A 22121-nucleotide genomic window follows, 5' to 3' on the forward strand; every position below is an offset into this window, starting at 1 on the left:
GCTCCTTCTGCTAATTTCGTGGTAGTAGAAGTTTGGTGAGTGTTGATTTGCGCTTTTCAGTTCGTGCTTTTCAGTTCGTTTCTGAACGGCCGTTCGTCAACCAGACATGTTGCGGAATCGGAGGAGATAATGTGTTATTTATTATTGGCCTTGGAGTTATTGCTTTGACATTATTTTTTGGTTGAATAATGATTTGATTTGGAATATTTTCTATATTTTTGGATGCATAGAAAGCACTTTTTGGTTATGTTCTATTGGCAGATAGCATGTCTAATTTTATTTGTTTTCTTTTTTTAATGCACAATAAAAAAATTGTGGAGAATAATACTTGGCTATGTGTTTTACTTCAAATGACAGTTTGGGAGTAGGCAGTTACATTTAAAAAAATTAGGGCTGTTACTGATTAAAATGTTCGTGTTCGATTAATCGATTTTTTTTAAATTGATTAATCGACTAATTTCGATAAATTATAACACACATACAGATCCAACCAATTTTAGCTGATTTAGCACCGTTGTTATGGCAACGGCCAAAGCCGGACATAGCGGGGCATGGCTAGAACGTCACACGTCATAAACTCAGCCTCACCGTGCCCATAATCTCAGCCTCACCGTGCCCATAATCGCAGCCTCACCGTGCCCATAATCGCAGCCTCACCGCGCCCATAATCGCAGCCTCACCGTGCCCATAATCGCAGCCTCACCGCGCCCATAATCGCAGCCTCACCGTGCCCATAATCGCAGCCTCACCGTGCCCATTATGCAGTCTCACCGTTCCCATAATGCAGTCTCACCGTGCCCATAATCGCAGCCTCACCGTGCCCATAATCGCAGCCTCGACATGCCTACAATCGCAGGTTCGCCGTGCCCATAATGCAGTCTCACTGTGCCCATAATCGCAGCCTTGCTGTAGTCTGTGCCTGGGTTACACAGTCTGCGGGCATCTCCCGCTGTGTGTCTCGGTGCTGAGTGTGAAAACTTTGGCCGCGCTGTGAGAAAAGTCCCGCCCTCCTCCTAGATCAGCTCGTGTGATAGACAGAACACTGCGCCTATCACACGAGCTAATCTAGGAGGAGGGCGGGACTTTTCTCACAGCGCGGCCAAAGTTTTCACACTCAGCTCCGAGACACACAGCGGGAGATGCCCGCAGACTGTGTATGACATCATATAGTGGAGGAGGAGGGAGCGGAGCACTGTGCTGCAGCCACAGCTGGTCCCAAAGTGGCCCCAGGGCAGGCAGCCTACCGATCAAAAAAATTTCCGCAGCCCTAAAAAAAAAATACAATGTAAAATTGACAAGGGACACCAACATAGTTGTATCTTTGATCTTAAAAACTACAGGATAATAGTGTTGTGGTAACTTGCCCAAATAAAGAAAAAAAAAAAAAAAAGCATAATAATATTATTCTTGATATCACTAGGGAAAAAAAAAGCCTTTGAAAATTAGTATGCAATAACTCCATCAGTATCACCAGCAAAGCAGCTTCATTATTATCCCATTAAAGAAGAAGAGAATTGTGCGCTGCATTTGGAGACTTCATAATTTTCCGCGGCACGAATGTTAATTCTCCATTACGAATGCTAGTTTACAAGACCGACCGTTTCTGGCTTGTCCTTGCTTCCGTGCATGCGTGTTTGTACTTTGGACTGTTGTCCGACGGACTTGTGTACACACGATCGGAAAATCCGACAACACACATTTGTCCACGGAAAATTTTAAAACCTGCCATCCAACATTTGTCTGCGGAAAATCCGACAACAATTGTCTAATGGAGCATACAAACGGTCAAATTCTCCTACAATGGCCTGTCATCGAACATTTCCCGTCGGAAAATCTGATCGTGTGTACAGGGCTTTAGAGGTTTTTTTTTTTTTAACAAGTTGAAAAAATGTGGCCAGCATTCACCCAGCTGTGCTGAGTTTATGTCACAGTGTTTTCCTTGACTCCATCTAGTGGCCATAATGCGGTATTGCATTTGTTTTGTGGAAATGTTTCTTGAAAAATAAGTTTACTGAAGTAGATGCAAACTGGAAGCAGTGAATCTGCAGGGAACAGCATCTTGCCCACAAAGCACTTTAGGTTGTATACTAATTTTCACATGGTTCAGTTTACTAAAAATATTGAACAAACCCCATACGATCAATGAAGTAGGTGTAAAGTGGAAGCGGTAGTAGATCTGCAGAGAATATCATTTTTAGCACCTAGAACTTTATATATGAATGTTAGGGGTGTACCAAATGAAAATTTTGGTGCCGAAACCAAAAATTAAGAATGCACCGATAAACCCGAAAATGGCAGTTTTTACAAAATATTTCTATTTTTTATATATAATTGTATTATATTTGACTTTTTAATTAATATCATCAATTAAATTAATATGAATTTATTGTGACCATCTCTTGTATCATGTCCTCAGTTTCTAACCATCTCTTGTATCATGTCTGCAATCTCTTACTTAAACTTAAACACACTGCTAATAGTATTAGCAAAATTTCTATTCGGTGCACCTCTAGCAGACATGATACAGGAGATGGTCAGAGACTGCGGACATGATACAAGAGATCAATGCAGCCTCACTAGTGCCCATCAGATACAGCCTCACCAGTGCCCGTCAGATGCAGCCTACCAGTGCCTGTCACATGCAGCCCGACCAGTGCCCGTCAGATGCAGCCTCACCAGTGCCCGTCAGATGCAGCCTCACCAGTGCCCGTCAGATGCAGCCTCACCAGTGCCCGTCAGATGCAGCCTCACCAGTGCCCATCAGATACAGCCTCACCAGTGCCCATCAGATACAGCCTCACCAGTGTCTGTGAGATGCAGCCTACCAGTGCCCATTAGATACAGCTTTACCAATGCCTGTCAGATGCAGCCTCACCAGTGCCCGTCAGATGCAGCCTACCAAAGCCTGTCACATGCAGCCCGACTAGTGCCCGTCAGATGCAGCCTCACCAGTGCCCGTCATATGCAGCCTCACCAGTGTCTTCCTCGGTTCCTGTGCCTGCCCTGGTCGGCGTCTGCTGCCGTCTCCGTGGGGCTCCCTGCCTCGGCTCCCGTTGGGGGTCACCTGGATGGCTCTTGGGAGCCCGTGTCTGCACCGTCACTATACAGTCTCTCAGTGAGTATTCCCATACAGCAATTTTGGGGGTCCGTTTACCACGCTCCCCCTTTACTAATGTTTTTTGTCCTATTGCATCATGTAATTATCCCAATATTTTTTATAAATATTTTTTCAGATATTACACGGGCTCGCTCCTGATGAGTGGCATGGAAGCCACGAAACGCGTAGAGCCACCAATGCCGTGTTGAACCGTCTATCCAGTCCCTACCAACCATATCTTTTCCAACCCCCCCCACAGGTCTAGCGAGGCCTTAGGTCCAGCAGATATTACTGGTTTTTACCCTATTTCACCCTACCTTGAAATCATGATGTACTAGGGAATTTATTTCAGGTGGTATCTTAAGTTACCATTATCTAACTTTTTACCCTGTTCATCTTTCTATTAATTGTATGAACAAATATTATCATGAATGTTTATTATATGACATCATGTACTTACCTGTTTTATCTTGTATGCGTTTTGCGATTGTAATGTATGTGCTCTGGTATTATGTCAATAAATTCCTCTATGTTCATCTTACTACCTGCTTGCTGGTACATGCTTCATATAAAGTCCCAACCTCCCCTCCAATAATCCCCTTGTTTGTGCTATAGATTGGGATGGAAACGCTTGACCTTACCAGGTCTTGGTTTCATTTAAAGTCCCTAGGGATGGAAATGGGTGACCTTACCAGGCCATGATTTCCTTAAAGTCCCTAATACCAATAATTCCCTTTTCTTGTATTTACAATTTGTAGGCCATATATGGTCAGGATGGTCATCGTCTTGTCTATTTATTGTCAGTGCTGTTTGTTTAGAGGACCATATTACTAGAATTTATCTCCAAAATGAAGAGAATGTTCCGGCCCCATAAATGGGGAAATGCTCTGACCCTGAAGGAGTTAATATACAAGTTATAAATGTTTGGGCAGTGCTTTCCACTATGGACAAAATATCTGAATCCATAACATGATAGTTCCAATAAAACTTTCAGATAACAAAATGTCAGACAACTCCTGGGGTAACCTGGCAGCACTTACTCAGAAAAACCTGTAGATGACTAGGTGTGCTGGGATCTGTAGTCCCACAGAATTTGTGGTGCTGGCCACAGATACTCTGGTGGATGGTGGGACGGATATCGCTTAGTTGTAAACAGAGAGGGCACCTCTACAAACCTGGTGACATCCAACGTGTATGGATTGGAAAATGCCAATCTTTGTCCAGGAGGACTATTGGCTGGTGAAGAGGTCCTAATATGCGCTCCTACTCCCACCCAGATTCCTTAACAATTTATAGCTCAGAATAACTAATACATCTTCTATATCATTATATATCTAAACCCATACAAAACTTTATTTATAATCATCAATAACAATATCAATATATCATCAATTATATAAAAAATGCATAAAACTGAAGAATCAAAAACAAACAACTCAATGGCAATATTCAGTCCAGCTTGAACAATTGTATTCAGCTAAAAAAAAAATCAATTTTAATTCACATCTAGACATCTTTTTGATAAAATGTACCCCCCCCCCCCCCACTCCAGGTTCACCATCTCATCCCTCCAAAATCCAGTCCCTTTCAGACTCCTATTGTGAGACTCATCATAGTGTCTCTGGAGGGGCGCTGATCATTCCTGTGTAAAATCTTACAGAAATCTTCCCTAATCCCAACCTTTAATTATCATTTCATTCCCCCCACATACAATGTCTGGAACCGACATTTACTGACATCAATAACTCCCCTCGTGGTACAGACCATAAATTCCCTCATTGTAATATACGGGGTTATTCTACATTTCCACACTATATATGTGTGTATCATCATCTGCTGGAGATAAAAGACATCACAGTGACTATGGAGGAAGAGGACGGACATGACGGGGGGGTTACTGGGTGTAAATAGAAAATAAGATCTTATTACCTCCTCTGCTGCCACTTCCAGCAATGTCTCCTCTCTACTTCCTCCTGACTCACCTGGAATTTCCTGTCTGTACCTGACATTACTTCTTGTCTGTCTCCCATTGGAGACTTCCTGTTTGAGTAGAAGTGAAATTACCATCTTGTGGAGCTTAGAGGTACTGCAGACTGAGAAATGTCTCATAGTGTGATTACAGCCTAGCCATTTCTTCTAGATCAGTGGTTCTCAACCTGGGGGTCAAATGACGTTTTTCCAGGGGTCACCAAATCCTGGGCTGTTCCTGAAGCCCGCACCGCTCTCCCAGCCTTTTTGCAGCCACCCAGCAGGGCTGTCCCTGGAGCCCGTGGCCGCCCGCTCAGCCTCTTCGCAGCTGCCCATTCAGTTCACGGCATGGTTGGGGGCAGAGACTAGAGGTCAGCTGACTGGTGAGGAATGAAGTGGGAGGGGCTGGAGGAGAACCTGATTTCGGCATAGGTGTCACTGCTGCAAGACACCACAAAGTCAGAGACACAGTGAAGCCGGAGACACAGTGAGTAACACTACCTGTGATTATAGCTGCCTTTAAAAGTCCCCACTACAGTTCCCAGATCAGCAGATGACCTTGATCAAGAGCACCTAAGTTGGCTGATCAGAACTCCCCCCAGCACTGCCACTGATCCCACCCCCCCACCAGCACTGCCACTCATCCAATTCCCCCCACCAAGGAGTAAGAGAAGGAATAAAAATAGAGAATACGTGGAAGGGAGAGGAAAAGAGGGTAAGGAACAAAGAAAAAGGGAGACAAAGAATAAGAGAAAGAAAAAGAAAGACGGCTCTAGAGTGGGGAGGGGGGTGGGAGGAAGAAATTAGCATAGAGAGGGATAAAAGGGAAAGAAAGGAGAACAAAGAGAAAGATGTAATGTACCATGAGGGGTTTTAATACTGTACGAGTGGAAGGGACTCAAGGAGCGCCAAATGTCTATGGGTTAGGGGCGCACATTACTTGTCTTGCTTTGGGTGCTGACAACCCACACTATGAAAATAATTTTACTGTTAGGGGTCGCCACAACTTGGGAAATTTTATCAAAGGGTCACGGCACTAGAAAGGTTGAGAAACACTGTTCTAGATAATGCAGGACAGTCCTGGAATTTAGTTTATTTTCCCATCATGTCCTCATCTCACAGGCTCCAGGAGTGCAGAGTGTCAGTGAGGTGATGACGGCTGGAACACTCTCTGGGTTCCATCACCAGGCACTGCAATTATAGCAGACTGTGGTGATCTCCTTTCTGTCAGTGAAAGTATAACTTTAACATCAGCAGAGGCAGTGGGAGTGTGTGATCAGGTAAGTACTACCACTGATCACCAATGCTGGGCTGGGGTTACACTTTATTCTCACTGACACCAACATAAGGACTTATTTTATCTCACTGACACCAACAATGGGGCTTATTTTATCTCACTGACACCAACAATGGGATTTATTTTATCTCACTGACACCAACAATGGGGCTTATTTTATCTCACTGGCACCAACAATGGAGCTTATTTTATTCCACTGACACCACCAATGGGACTTATTTTATTCCACTGAGGCCAACAATGATGCTGATTTTACCTCACTGACACCAATGTTGGATGTCAAGGAAATCATGCCCACAGTGACTTGAAAACTGTAAACACACAAATCCCTGTGCTGTCAGAGGAGAGGAGACATGTCGTTTGTTCCTACTGTGTAGGAACAGCAATATGTCTCCTCTCCTACTCAATCCTATCCCCATACAGTTAGAACACACAATTAACCCCTTGATCGCCCCCTAGTGTTAACCCCTTCCCTACCAGTGTCATTTACACAGTAATCAGTGCATTTTTATGGCACCGATCGCTGTATAAATGTAAATGGTCCCAAAAAAGTGTCTGATGTGTCCATCGCAATACCACTAAAAATCGCAGATCACCGCCATTACTAGTAAAAAAAAATGCCGTAAATCTTTTTCTATAGTTTGTAGATGCGATAACTTTTGCGCAAACCAATCAATATACGCTTATTGCATTTTTTTTTACCAAAAATATGTAGAAGAAAATATATTGGCCTAAACTGATGAAGAAATGTGTTTTTTTTTTAAATTTGGGGAATATTTATGTAGCACCCTCTACCTGAAGGTAGGTGCTAGACTAGTATTTTTCTATAGCTCACGGTCCAAGTACAGGTATATTTAGCCAGGCCTGTGCTTTAGGCTGGGCCTGGTTGTTTTGACTTGGGACTGGGAGTGTTTGGTGTAGTGGGAGGTGTGGCCCTCTGTGCTCTGACTCAGAAGTGCCTCCCCTGCTTTCAGAAGGATTGTTCTGGAAGAGAGGTTGGATCTGAGGTTTGAGTGGCAGGCAGCTCATGTGAGGAGCTCTGACCAATTACCCTTTGGTATTGGGGGCAGGCCTCCCATATAAACTGAGGTCACAAAAATAAACTGAGTTCTGAAGTGCAGGAAAAGACAGCATGGAGTGCTGAGTTGCTGTTCCAGGCATCCCCATGTGGGGATGCGCTGAGCGCGGAGGAGGGATGGAGGAACTGCTAGGAGGGAGCTGTAGATAAGATCTTCATCTCTGAAAAGGTATCGAGCTGCTGTGACCGGGGAACACAGGACTTGTATGCTAGACAAGATCAGTACGAAAGAAGTCACAGTAAAGTGGCAGAGGGTAGATCAGCTTTCTGTGACCGGAGACACAGAACTGCCAAGTAGCAACAGGTCAGTGCAAACTGAACAAGGAAAGAGAAGCTACCAAGAGTAGTGCAGAATGCTGTGGCCGGGGAACTCAGCATTGACAGTAAAGGACTGGCTGGGAACAGTAGTCCGCATATTGCCATCTGTCAGGCCAACAGGGGGAGGTACCGTAATATCTCTGATCTGGTTAGCGCATTAGTAATACCTTCTAAAAGACTGTATGGCTGTCTGTTTCATTGAGCCATCGGGAGGAGGCTGTGTAGGCCTCTGGTTCTTGATTCGCAGAGGCAAAACCATTATGGTCTGCAAGGAGGAATTATTCAGAGTGATTCTTTCTTGTCCCAATGGAAGAAGAAATAGTATGTCAGTAGTCTTGCAGTGAAAGATTTTTACCAGAAAAGAAGGAGCAATAGTCTGCAGAGAAGTTATTCAAAGGAAGGAGACTGGGGAAGCAAGGTGTGCATCCAGTTGTGCAAGGCCAAGGCCACTGAATAACGTCTTACAATATGCTAAATGCTATGGGCATCTCATATCGTCCCTTCTCCCATCCAAGTTGTGTCCTACAATAAATGTAACAAAACTGTGCAAATGACTGTTCATTGTCTTAACTGATAGATGGGAGTCTGGCAGCAGGGTGATTGGCGGATTGCTAAGTAACCAAGTGGTAAACATACCGCTACAGTTATTATAGCAAAAAGTAAAAAATCAGGGTTTTTTTCAAAATTGTCGCTCTTTTTTTGTTTATAGCACAAAAACTAAAATCCGCAGAGGTGATCAAATACCACCAAAAGAAAGCTCTATTTGTGGTAAAAAAGGTCGCAAATTTCGTTTGGGTACAGCATCGAATGACCGCGCTATTGTCAGTTAAAGTGTTGCAGTGCTAAATTGTAAAAAGTTCTCTGGTTAGGAAAAGGTTAAAGAGATCCTGTCACCAGAAAAGCATCACCTAGGGGACTTTTTGTCCTCCATGTCAGTGTTTCTCAACCTTTTTTCAGTCAAGGCACCCTCCAAAATTATGTACGGTCTTGAGGCACCCAATTTTAAAATGTAAAAACTATTCTAATAGTTCTACATAATGCAACAACATCCACACACATAGGACACCCAATGTTAGAAGTGATTTATTCTTCCAAAGAAAATACACTTTTGCAAACTGGTACTGACTAGTAGCTGATGGAGAGGGGCAAGGGAGGGTCACACGAGGATGATATTCTGGCAACTGACATCCTCCTTATCAACTCATGATGTCATTGGTCATTAGGTGGTTGGCAGCTAGAAGGTTGTAATGTTGTACAATAAAAACCTGTGGCTTTGTGTAACTAAAAGGCTTCATCCACCCTCTGGCTTGTATGCAATTTTGGGGCAATTTTTAGGCATTTTGCCAAGGCGCCCCTAAAGAAACCTCAAGGCACCCTGATTGAAAAAGGCTGCTCTATGTGATGAAAAAAATATATATTTTTTAAATTGTACAAAATTAAATTTAAACCCAGGCACATAACCCCACCAAAAAAAAAAAATCTCAGGCCCTCGCCCCCCACATATACGCATATACAAACAAATACTCACACATTGGGGCTCCTACGCCTTGAAAACGTTGATTGTGATACACGTTACATATCGCCGTGTAGGCCAGAATGAGAGCAATAATTCTACACCAGACCTCCTCCATAACACTAAACTGATCACCAAAAGGGGCTTTTAAAGCATTGCCTACAGAAAATATAGGGTAATGAAGTTTGTCACCATTTCACAGGCGCACACAAATTTAAAATTTGATATGTTGGGTATCTATTTACTCAACGTCAGCTTTTATATTTTACAAAAAAATTGGGTAATTTATTGAGTTTTTGTGCCCTCTAAAATGAACTTTAGTGTGTTTTTTATAGAAATTTTGTGTTTCCTAGACTTTTGCAATAGTATCGTGTGACATAAAAAATTGGAACTACCACTATTTTATTCACTAGGGTGTCTGCTTTCAGAAGATATCATGTTTTGAGGGTTTTATATATTCTTCAGGCCTGAAATTATTTTTTTACTCCTTCCCGCCTGGCCTATAGCAGAATGACAGTCAGGCAGGGGTTCCATTATCCTGACTGGACGTCATATGATGTCCATGAAAATAAGCCACTAGGGCGCGTGGCGATCGGTGGTGCAGGGTGTTGCTCTCACACGCCGCATCTCCAATCTTGGTGAAGAGCCTACGTCATAGGCTCTTTGTGATCAGCTGTGTCCAATTAAAGCGAATCACATCGTAACCAGGAAGTGCCGGTTATCGGCTTTCCTTTATTCATGCTGACAAGGCGCGAGGAGAGCCGATCAGCGACTCTCCTGACAGGGGAGGATCTGCACTGATATTCAGCATTGATTATCAGTACAGGCCCATCAGTGAAGATCACCAGTGAAAATCACCAGCGATGATTGCCAAGCAGTACCCATCAGGTATGCCACTCAGTGTCCATCATTAATGTCTGTCAGTACCTCCTCATCAGTGTCCATCAGTGAAGGAGAAAACTTACTTATTTTCAAAATTTTGTTAACAGAAACAAAGAAAAACTTATTTTTTTCTATCTTTTTTATTTGTAGCACAAAAATAAAAACCCCAGTGATGATCAAATACCACCAAAAGAAAGCTCTATTTGTGGGAAAAAAGACAGTGTTGCATGACCACGCAATTGTCATTCAAAATGAGACAGCGCTGAAAACTGGAAACTGGCCTGGGCAGGAAGATGATGAAAGTGTCCGGTATTGAAGGGGTTAATAACGTGGGCACAAAACGTCTCTGGCAGTGAAAGGGTTAAAGGAAACGTTCACCTTTGGGAACATGTTACATGTTCCTGTTCCTACAGCGGCTCAGAGATCCGAGCCCTCTGTGTGACAGCAGTGTGGCAAGAAGTACCCCGTATCGGATGTCACTTTATGAAACGAGAGCGGCCGTGCCATTCATTCACAGAGTTCTGTCCCTTACCGAAGTTGGCTTGTAGTTTTCAATGAACTCCCACACCTCTGCTGAGCTCTCTGGTAGATGAGGGATAAGGAGACTGTCATAATGGACCAGGAGACTATCATAAGGGACAAGGAGATTGGGAGCCCGATTTAGTCCCTTGGACAAGTCGTTTTTTCAAAAAATGTCCACACCCCTGGAACTGTTTCTGACATGATGAAGATCAGCCATGGAGTATATCTGAGGTGTATATCAGGGTGTGCTTCTTCCCCACATGAGAGTTGTGATGTCCAGCAGCATTCATATAGAAGACATTTCCCACACTCAAGGCACTAATACCCCTCGAGGGTTGTGTGGGATCCCTGATGTACGAGAAGACAAAACTTCACTGAGGAACAATTCCCTCACTCAGGACAAGAAAGTGGCTTCTCCCCCGCGTGAGATCTCTGATGCCTGGAAAGACTGAATATCTGTGAAAAACATTTCCCACACTCAGGACAGGAATGCGGCTTCTCCCCTGTGTGAGATCTCTGATGTTTGTAAAGACTGGACTTCTCTGAAAAACATTTCCCGCACTCAGGACAGGAATACGGCTTCTCCCCTGTGTGAGATCTCTGATGTCTGGAAAGATGGGACTTCTGTGAAAAACATTTCCCGCACTCAGGACAGGAAAGCGGCTTCTCCCCCGTGTGAGATCTCTGATGTGTGTTAAGACTGGACTTCTGTGAAAAACATTTCCCGCAATCAGGACAGGAAAGTGGCTTCTCCCCCGTGTGAGATCTCTGATGTGTGTTAAGACTGGACTTCTGTGAAAAACATTTCCCGCACTCAGGACAGCAAAATGGCTTCTCCCCCGTGTGAGATCTCTGATGTGTGGAAAGACTGGCCTTCTGTGAGAAACATTTCCCGCATTCAGGACAGGAATAGGGTTTCTCCCCGGTGTGAGATGTCTGATGTTTGTAAAGACTGGACTTCTCCGAAAAACATTTCCCGCACTCAGGACAGGAATATGGCTTCTCCCTGGTGTGAGATCTCTGATGTGTGTAAAAACTGGACTTCACTGAAAAACATTTCCCGCACTCAGGACAGGAATACGGCTTCTCCCCCGTGTGAGATCTCTGATGTGTGGAAAGACTGGACTTCTGTGAAAAACATGTCCCGCATTCAAGACAGGAATATGGCTTCTCACCTGTGTGAGATCTCTGATGTGTGTAAAGATGGGACTTCACTGAAAAACATTTTCCGCACTCAGGACAGGAATACGGCTTCTCCCCCGTGTGAGATCGCTGATGTATGACAAGATCTGATTTTTGGATAAAGCATTTCCCGCACTCAAGACAGGAATGCGGCTTCTCCCCTGTGTGAGATCTTTTATGCACATTAAGATGTGATTTAGAATGGAAACATTTCCCACACTCAGGACAGGAATACGGCTTCTCACCTGTGTGGGATATTTTATGCCTATTAAGTTTGGATTTATAATAGAAACACTTCCCGCACTCAGTACAGGAAAAGCTCTTATCTGTTGGAAGGACGGCACCGTCCCTCACAGTCTGAGGTTCCTCAGGATAAGAGGAATACGATGGTCCATCTACACTGTGTGGTGCCGGATGGACATTTGAGGTAGTCGGATTTTCTCCTGGACTATACTGTGTGATGTCCTCATCTTCTACTTTACAGTCTGGAGACAAAGTGAGACAATCCTCTGAGGTTTTCCTCATCTCCCGTCCATGTACTAAAATAGAAATAAAAAGATTACTAGACATGAGCAAATTGGATCCCCTAAACTAGGACTCTGCCCACATCAGCCAGCTTTGTCTCGGAGGATCTTACAATTCCCCCCTCAAGGTAACTAGTAAATGGGTCATCTGTAGGGCTGCAACTAATTATTATTTTCATAATTGATTAGTTGGCTGAATATTGTTTTGATTAATCGACTAATTGGATAAAAACCTCAAAAAAAGGTTGGTGTATAATTTAGTTAATATTCTTGAATATCTCTATACAGCGGTAAATATAAATATCCAGATATATAGTTGGATATTTAATCCACTCTGAGAATAACAGACAAATAGATGTATTATTAGAGGGAGAATCTGCTACATATCAGAATCAGAGATCAACATTATTAAAATATAAAAAAGACGTAAAAAGCTGTTTTGCAGATGATCAGACAGGAGTGTAATATAATATGATGGATGACAGACTCCCTTGTCATAGACAGGTAGGTGGGTACAAGCTCCCTGCACCTGATGTCACTTATGCTGGCCGTACACAAACTAATTTTTCTTTAAAAAAAACATTATTCCAATTTTCTAACCATTAGTGGGGTCAAATCGGCGGTCATTTTGGACCACAGTGACAGAAAAATTCGAAGGAGCAGAACAGAAAACTTTTCCCTTATTGAACAAATTTTCACATCGTGTATGTGGTTTTTGCTCAGAATTCATTTTAAAATTGAATGTTAAAAGCAAGTGGATTTTTCAAACTACACTCGTCCATTCAATGAATGTACAAATATTTGTGTGAATATTCTCGTCCAAAAAACGATCTGTGTATGGTCAGCATAGGACATTTAGTAGCAGCAGCATGATTTTTTTTAATCATCTGTTATGATGGGGTTAAACAAATATTCCTTTACATTACAAAACAGCAGATAATCACTACTATAAGGGATTCATTTATACTGTGAAATAGTGAAAGTAATATATCTTATATCATATATATAATAATAAATATACCCAGAAGTAGGATATATGCAGATTTTACCTGAGGATTTAGAAATGAAGCTATATGGGGGGGGACTTTTATATTAAAGTAGTACTGAAAGCTGAGACTTTTTTTCTTGGATATAATCATTTTAAATATAATGCATAATACTAGTAAACTTTCACTTTATGTAATAGTAATGCCTTCTATCACCTCCAGTCTATTAGCCTCCACCTTCTCTGGGTTCAGATGCTGATCTTCCCTGCACAGAGACCTTGAAGTCATTGTAAATGTTGGATTATTTTTTTTAAACAAACATGTAATACTTACCTGCTCTGTGTAATGGTTTTGCACAGAGCAGCCCTGATTCTCCTCTTCTGGACCTCCCTCACGGCACTTCTGGCTCCCCCTGGCTTCAGAGTTCCCCCTATAGGAAGCTGGAAAGTATAGTATTGAGTCCCCTAGAGAAAGCCACAAAGTATTGTCACGGAATGTCCCACACTCCGCTTGAGTGCTTCCGTCATATACTACTTCCTCCCAGTCTGTATACAGATATCAGATATTCCAACCACTCATAAGCACAAAACAAGACGAGACTTGCTTAGATGATAACATTTATTTAGAATCAAAATTACAAGACTTTATATGCCGTTGGAATCTCCTCTAACAATACAACTGTAACCTAATTAACATGAGCTAGTTTACTAAATCATTTACCCAGACTAGGTGACTATTCAATACACATTACCATAAACATCAACACAGGGTTAATTAGAACAAACAACAATGTGTGGAATAGAAGCTGTGGTAAGCCAGACTGTTTGTCTCCTAGCCAGTCCTGGTGGCTAATATGATCAGCTCATTCAATTAACATGTTGAGTTCAGAATCAATCAAACCAAGAATAGTCTCTACATACATCCTGGGAGATATTGTGGACAAATATTACTGTCCCATTTTAAGTAGTCCAAGAATATATTTTCTCACTCACCCTGTGCCAGGATAGCACAGGGTGACTTAGACATAAGAGGTGTATGGGGAGCTGAAACTAGGGCATCCCCCACTTTCCAAGGGATTCTGAGTTCCACAGGCCCTCCCGTCACAAGTATAATATAGAGTTCCCCAATAGGAAGCCGCAAAGTATAGTATAGAGTTCCCCTATAGGAAGCCACAAAGTATAGTATAGAGTTCCCCTATAGGAAGCCACAAAGTTTAGTATAGAATCCTCTATAGGAAGCCACAAAGTATAGTATAAAGCTCCCCTATAGGAAGGTACAAAAAGTTCTGCCTTTAAAATCACTTGCTTCCTTCTCTTGCCAAGGACTACATGTCCCATGACGCATTGCTCCTCATGCCTTCAAGTTCTCAAGCATTTACTGACATGTATGGATGGTGTACTGAGCTGTATTTTCTGATATAAAGAAATAATGTATTCTGTATGCAGGCCAATTAATCAACTGACTAACTAATCGATTATGAAAATAGTTGACAACTATTTTCATAATCGATTATGACGATTAGTTGTTTCAGCCCTACATCTCTGAATCTCCTACCAGTTCATTTCTTTTTTCGTGGACCTTAGTCAGAGAGTGAGGAAACAACAAGAACTGTCTTTTATAGGAGTGACAGTGGTGGAAGGAGGGGGTTATAGGATGAGTGTCCCCACCCCCCATCACTCATTGCCATCTTCCCAACACAAGAAGTACTGCACTTCCTTATTTAGTCCATGATTTAGTCATGAATAACAGCGGGGCTGAGCCCCACCAGAGGTCAGAGAGTGAGAATGGGGGGAGAACAACCAAGATAAAGACTGGACTGATCCTGGATACAACAAAATATATTGGATTATTGATTCCTCCCTCGTTATCACTTTCTGTTTAAGGTTCCAAAGTTTGAAGATCTTATCACATTATTATCAACATGTAAAAGTCTGTGCTCCAATCAAATCATCAGATATAAAATGTCCAGCTGGTAGGAAATGGGTGCAAAAGAAGTCAGAACTATGTAATGTACAACCTATTACATGGGATACAACAGTTAGGATTTTATAGAATCAGAATGATGTAATGTACAATATAGAGTATATAGTGCAGGGGTCAGGAGTAAGGATGAGCCGAACACCCCCAGTTTGGGTTGCACGAGAACTTGCGAACAGGCAAAAAACTCATACGCAAACACAAACACCGTTAAAGTCTATGGGACACGAACATGAAAAACCAAAAGTGCTTATTTTAAAGGCTTATATGCAAGTTATTGTCATAAAAAGTGTTTGGGGCCCCAGGGGACATGCATCAATGCAAAAAAAGTTTTAAAAACTGACATTTTTTCAGGAGATGTGATTTTAATAATGCTTAAAGTGAAACAATAAAAATGAAATATTCCTTTAAATATCGTGCCTGGGGGTGTCTATAGTATGCCTGTAAAGTGGCGCAGTTTTCCTGTTTTTTTAATACAATACCACAGCAAAATGACATTTCTAAAGTGAAAAAGTCATTTAAAACTGATCTCGACTGTAATGAATTGTCGGGTCTCAGCAATATAGATAAAACTCATTGAAAAAAAATGGCATGGGTTCCCCCCAGACAATTACCAGGCCCTTTGGGTCTGGTATGAATATTAAGGGGAACCCCGAACCAAAATTTTTTTAAAAAAAATGCGTGGGGGTCCCCCCAAAATCCATACCAGGCCCTTAAGGCCTGGTATTGAAATTAAGGGGAACCCTGCACCAAATATAAAAAAAGGTGTAGGGGTCCCCCTCAATATCCATACCAGATCCTTCACTTCTGGTATGGATTTTAAGGGGAACCCTGCGCCAAAATTTTTTTAAAAAATGGCGTAGGGGCCCCCCTAAAATCCATACCAGGCACTTATCTGAGCACGCAACCTGGCAGGATGCAGGAAAAGGGGGGGTCAGACCCCAAAGCACCCTCCCCATGTTGAGGGCATGTGGTCTGGTACGGTTCAGGAGGGGGCCGCTCTCTCGTCCCCCCTTTTTTTCTGCAGCCTGCCAGGTTGCGTGCTCGGATAAAGGTCTGGTATGGATTTTGGGGGGGGACCCCTACACCATATTTTTTTCAAATTTTGGTGCAGGGTTCCCCTTAAAATCCATATGAGTTCAGATCTGGTATGGATTTTGGGGGGACCCCCACATATTTTTTTTTTTTATTTTTGGTTAAGGGTTCCCCTTAATATTCATACAAGACCCAAAGGGCCTGGTAATGGACTGGGGGGAACCCATGCTGTGTTCTTTCAATGAGTTTTATCTATATTGCTGAGACCTGACAATTCATTACAGCCGCGATCAGTTTTAAATGACTTTTTTTCTTTAGAAATGTCATTTTGCTGCGAGACTGTTCTAAACATGGGAAAAATGTGCCACTTTACAGGCATACTATACACCCCCCCCCCGGCACAATATTTAAAGGAATATTTCATTTTCATTGTTTCACTTTAAGTATTATTAAAATCACTGCTCCCGAAAAAACAGCCGTTTTTAAAACTTTTTTTGCATTGATACATGTGCCCTGGGGCAGGACCCAGGTCCCCAAAACTTTTTATGACAATAACTAGCATATAAGCATTTAAAATGAGCATTTTTGGTTTTTCATGTTAGTGTCCTATAGACTTAAATGGTGTTTCCGGCTTTCAAATTTGCCGCAAACACTGCATAATGTTCGTTGTTCACTGAACGGCTGAACAACCAAAGTTCGGCTCGAACTTATGCTCGGGCCAAACCGTTCGCCCATCCCTAGTCAGGAGCAGGGATGGGCCGAATGACATGTAACAATGACATTTTTTTTTTAAACTTCATTTTTAAACCGATGCTTATAGTGAAAGCATAAAAATTTAAAAAATCCTTCAATATAGTGCCTGGGGGGTCCCCTTAGTCTACCTGTAAAGTGGCACATCTGTACTGTGTATAGAAGCTGCTGCAGCAATAATTAGGTTTATAAAGCCAACAAAAATTAAAATTTTCCCTGCACGCTTTCTTTATTTTGTAAGCAATGGCTTGGGGAGCCAGTCTGTATGATGAGGCCACAATGTAGTGCACTGGGAACAAAACTAGAGATTTTTTGAATAAATTCTGGTGTCTCTTCCACAGACTTTGGATAGAAGTAACAGGTGCAGAAAAATGAGGCTATGGGTGTCAGTGGCGCCTTCTCACCTTAACCCTATAGAGGTACTCTTGATGAAAGCAAGAATTGGCCTTACTGTCAAAAATGTAAATGATATGCACCTGTCCAACAGGTGCAGAAAAATTGGTCTTTGAGTGTTAATTGTACCCATAAAACCTACACCAAAAAAATACTTCCAGGTGAAATCAACACCCACAACGCTGGGCAGCATAGAAGTCCTGCAGAGATTCCATATCCCAACCAAAAACACTTAATCAGCGACATCGGCATCAGGGGCTTCATAGCTGCTGGTAATCCAGGACTGATTAATTTTGATAAATGTCAGACGGTCCACGGAGTCTGTGGACAGACGCATTCTATTAACAGTAACAAAACCTAAAGCAGCACTGAATACCTGTTCGGAAAGCACACTGGATGCAGGGCAGCCTAGCAGCTCCATTGCATACTGGGCAAGTTCTGGCCAGTGGTCTATTCTCATGACCCAGTAAGCCAGTGGATCATCGACTGGAAAGCTCTCCATCTCTGTTTTCGCACCTTAGAAAATTGTCCAAAAGACGTAGGCGGCTGCCTTCACTGCTCCTCTCTTGACCAATAGAAGCCTCAAAACTAAGTTTTCTACGACACTGTAACCTACCAGAGTCAGGAAAAGTGTTCAATAAACTCCTCTTTAAGGTGTCCTCAAGAGATTTCATCTTCTGCACTCTCTGTGGGGATGGGATGAGTTCTGAGACTTTCCCCTTGTAACGGTGGTCAAGGAGGGTTTCCAACCAATAGTGATCCTTCTCCTCTATGCCACATATTCTTAGTTCCTTTTGCAGGCTTTAAAGCATTAGGGAACCCATGCACTGCACATTTGCGGAGGCATGAGAAGCAGACTCCTCTGGGTCACTGAGTATTACAGTATCTGAACTGCCTCCTTCCAGCCACGTACTACTCCCAAGGGTTCTGGGGATGGAAAACCATCTCTTACTGTTTGACGTATGTCTTTCTCTGCTTCAATGCCTCCAAAACTGTAAGAATCTTCCTCTTCTGTGTGTTCTGTGGCGTAGGAATAATGGTGTCTGCATAAAGTGAGCCTTGAGAGGAAATTCCTCCCACTGCTCTGCCTCAAGTGTCCTGTCCATAATGCCACACAGAGTCTGCTCCAGCAGGAACACAACAGGGATTGTGTCACTGATGCTTGCATTGTCACAGCTCACCATCCTTGTGGCCTCCTCAAATGGTGACAATACAGTGCATGCATCCTTTATAAGCAGCCATTAGCGTGGGGAAAAAAGTCAAGCCGGCCTGAGCCTGTTGTTGTGCCATACTCATATAGGTACTCGTTGACGGCCCTCTGCTGCATATGCAGCCGCTGCAGCATTGCCAAAAACAAGTTCCACCTGGTGGGAATGTCACAAATCAGACCGTTTCTGGGCAGGTGGAACTCCCGATGAATTTCAGCCAACCGAGCACTGGCTGTGTATGACCACCTGAAATGGCTACAGACTCCTCTGGCCTGCTTTAGCAGATCTTCCCTGGGTACCTATTTAGGAAATGCTGCACCACCAAATTGAGGACAGGTGCCAGGCATGGCACATGTGTCAACTTTCCCTGTCTAAGGGCGGACAGGAGATTTGTGCCATTATCGCACACCACCATTCCCGGCTCCAGCTGGCGTGGCGTGAACCACCTCTGGGCCTGCCCCTGCAGACCCGCAAGAATCTCTGCTCCGGTGTGGTTCCTGTCCCCTAGACACACCAGCTGAAGCACTGCATGGCACCTTTTAGCCTGACTCATTGAATAGCCATTTGAACGCTTAGGGGGTACTTGAGGTTCATATGACAATTCAGCAGAGGGAGGCATGGAAGAGGAGGGGGTAGAGCTGATGAATCTGGCCTCATCACCAGCTGTATGGAGACATGGGGGTACAACAAGCTGCAGCACTGAGCCCTGTCCTGTCCCCTTCCGAGCGGCCAGCAGAAATACCCAGTGTGCTGTGAACTAAATACATTGTCCCTGCCCATGCTTGCTGGACCATGTGTTAGCAGTAATGTGGACTTTGCGGCTGACTGCCTTGCCCAAGGATGCCATAACATTGCCTTCCATGTGATGGTAGAGAGTTGGAATGTCCTTATGTGAAATTAAATAGCGACTGGGAACCTGCCATTGTGGTACAGCACATTCTGCAAATTCACGGAAGGGGGTAGAATCCACCAGGTGGAAAGGCAGAAATTGTAGAGCCAGCAGATTTGACAAGCTTGCATTTAGACGCTGGGCATGTGGGTGGCAGGAACTGCAACAGATGGGTCACAAAAATTTGCCAGCTAAAGTCTACAGCTGGAGGTGTGCTGCAAGAACCTGGGACACCCTGCACTATACCCTCATCCCTGTCAGTGGAGGCTGCTGAGAGGTCATGAGGTATAGCAGGGACAGGGACAGACTGAGGCGAGTAAGGAGGAGGGACAGATTTGTGCCCCTTTTGTGTGGCTTTTAGGTGCTCTTGCCAACGGGCTAAGTGATGGGAGGTTAAATGCCTTAGTAGTGTGTGTTAGGGGGCTAACGATCTTCTTCTAGGAGCAAGTGAACCTCTTCTTAGAATATCTGCCTAGAGTGTTCTCTCGTGCTGCCGCTGTGTATGTGGGGTGAATTTATAACCAAAACGGCTGCTTTCACTTAAATAGCATATCCATAACTACTAATATTATAAAATGATTAAAAGTAGTGAGGCGCTGTTAATTTAAATAAAGTGACTCCTGTGTATAAGGTGCAATCCTGTGTCCTTTTTTGTGTGTATCAAATGTGTTCCTGTGTCTACACAATTAGTGTAATGGTTGGTCAACCCAATTGATCACTACCATTAATTGGCATCAAATCATAAACAATTCATACAATTAAAGTGACTTCAGTGCGTAAACAATCAAGGATCCATATGTGTTGAGTCTAGACACCTGGTGATTATCACAGTGCTTAGAAAGTGCTTTGTAGTGCAAACAGACAAAATATATCTTAGAATTATAGATCAACCCAATACATTAATAAATTAATAAATAATACTTGAAATTCAAAACCATATACTTATTCTAGTGAATCTAGTGATTCTAGTCCATAAATGTCCAATGTTTCCTTGTGTCTCAAGATTGGAGACCTAATATTCACATATCAGAAGAAATGTTACAAGTCCATGAACATATTGCTTATATAGAAGTCTTTAAAACATTCTGTGTAATTGTGCGCTTTCCCTTCACCATTAATTGTGACAGTTCAATGTATAGATGACAGCAAATCTTGCTTCCCGTGTCAGGGGAAGGGAAAGGACACAGGATTCAACCTTATACACAGGAATCACTTTATTTAAATTAACAGTGCCTCACTACTTTTAATCAGGTTAAATGCCTTGTCAAGCATGTGGTACCCAAATGGTTGATGTTTTTGCTACACTTGAAGTGCTTGAGACAAGGTTTGCAAATAGCAACAGTGCAATCGGCTGTACATGTACTAAAAAAGGCCCAGACAGCGGAGCTGTGGGAAGTGGGCCAGGAGATAACAGCTCCACAATGTGATGGAATAGGGTGGCTGTTCTCTACTCTTCCATGATGGCTGCCTCGTTGGGGTTGTGCCTCACCCTCACTTTCCTCCTTGCTCTATTTGGCACCCAAGTCGAGTCAGTGACCCCATCATCATCTCCTCCATCCTCATTACCACTGAAGAAAACTTGGCAATATGCTGCGGATGGGGGAACATGAAAGCCGATTTGTGTACCAGTGTTCTCCCCTCTCTGTAGGCTCACGTTCCTGCCTTCCTCAACCTCAGAGTCAGAACCAACATCTGAATCTAGTAATAGCTGTGCATCATCAAGAAGCAAGTGGCTGATGCTGTGTTCAAATAACTCCACTGACTCCTCCATGCCTGATGCTGGGGCTATGGCAGGAATAGCTGTGGACAAGGAGGCAAGTTTTGCCACTCTGGCAGCTGCAGGGGACACTGAACTAGTCTCTGCTTGGGTGACGGAGGATGAGGAGGGTTTAGTAAGCCAGTCCACCACTTCCTCTGCAAGCTGTGGCTGGATAGCATGCTCAACATCACTAACCAATGGAAATGATGCCCTGCCTGAGGACTGACCACATCCACCTTTGCCTGTGGATACATACACTTCTGGCCCCCTCACAGTGCCATGGGATCGTCTGCCTCTCCTTGTTTTCCTCCCAGACATGAAGGGGAGTGGGGGTGGTAATTAACAAATGTAATAAAGATGTGTAAATGTGTACGTGGTTGCACTTTAATCAATGGAAAGTGGTGTTTAGTGCACTTTAATATGAGTATTCACAACACAGACACGCTCCACGGATAAACTATAATATACAACAATATACTGCATCAAACGTGCAGTAACGCACAGAACTATATGGTATTGAACTTGCAGTAATGCAATGGCATATGGAATTACTAACAATAATGGAATTACTAACAATAATTTACAAAGCCATCCATAACTCTGCCCCCAGCTACATCACTAACCTAGTCCCAAAATACCAACCAAGCCGCTCTCTTTGGTCCTCCCAAGAGCTCCTGCTCTCTACCTCCCTTGTCACCTCCTCCCATGCTCTCCTCCAGGATTTCTCCAGAGCTTCCCCCATC

The 22121-nt window shown here is 43.2% G+C and overlaps 2 protein-coding genes across 6 annotated transcripts in view; one reads left to right on the forward strand and one right to left on the reverse strand.

Moving 5' to 3' along the window:
* Positions 1–22121, forward strand: part of LOC141121727 (uncharacterized) — a 178289-nt gene that overhangs the window by 113400 nt on the left and 42768 nt on the right. The window lies entirely within an intron of this gene.
* The window catches only part of LOC141121652 (uncharacterized), a 447439-nt gene continuing 435676 nt past the window's right edge, over positions 10359–22121 (reverse strand). For 3 of the 5 annotated variants that reach the window (XM_073611330.1, XM_073611328.1, XM_073611329.1), the window contains one exon: positions 10363–12396. In XM_073611330.1, coding sequence (XP_073467431.1) covers positions 11066–12396 — 1331 coding nt within the window. In that variant the 3' untranslated portion in view covers positions 10363–11065. Of the gene's footprint in view, positions 12397–22121 lie in introns of all 5 variants that reach the window. The other 2 variants (XM_073611332.1, XM_073611331.1) reach the window with 2 other exon arrangements.

Source organism: Aquarana catesbeiana, unplaced genomic scaffold (assembly GCF_042186555.1).
Source record: "Aquarana catesbeiana isolate 2022-GZ unplaced genomic scaffold, ASM4218655v1 unanchor228, whole genome shotgun sequence".
NCBI classification, from domain to species: Eukaryota; Metazoa; Chordata; class Amphibia; order Anura; family Ranidae; genus Aquarana; species Aquarana catesbeiana.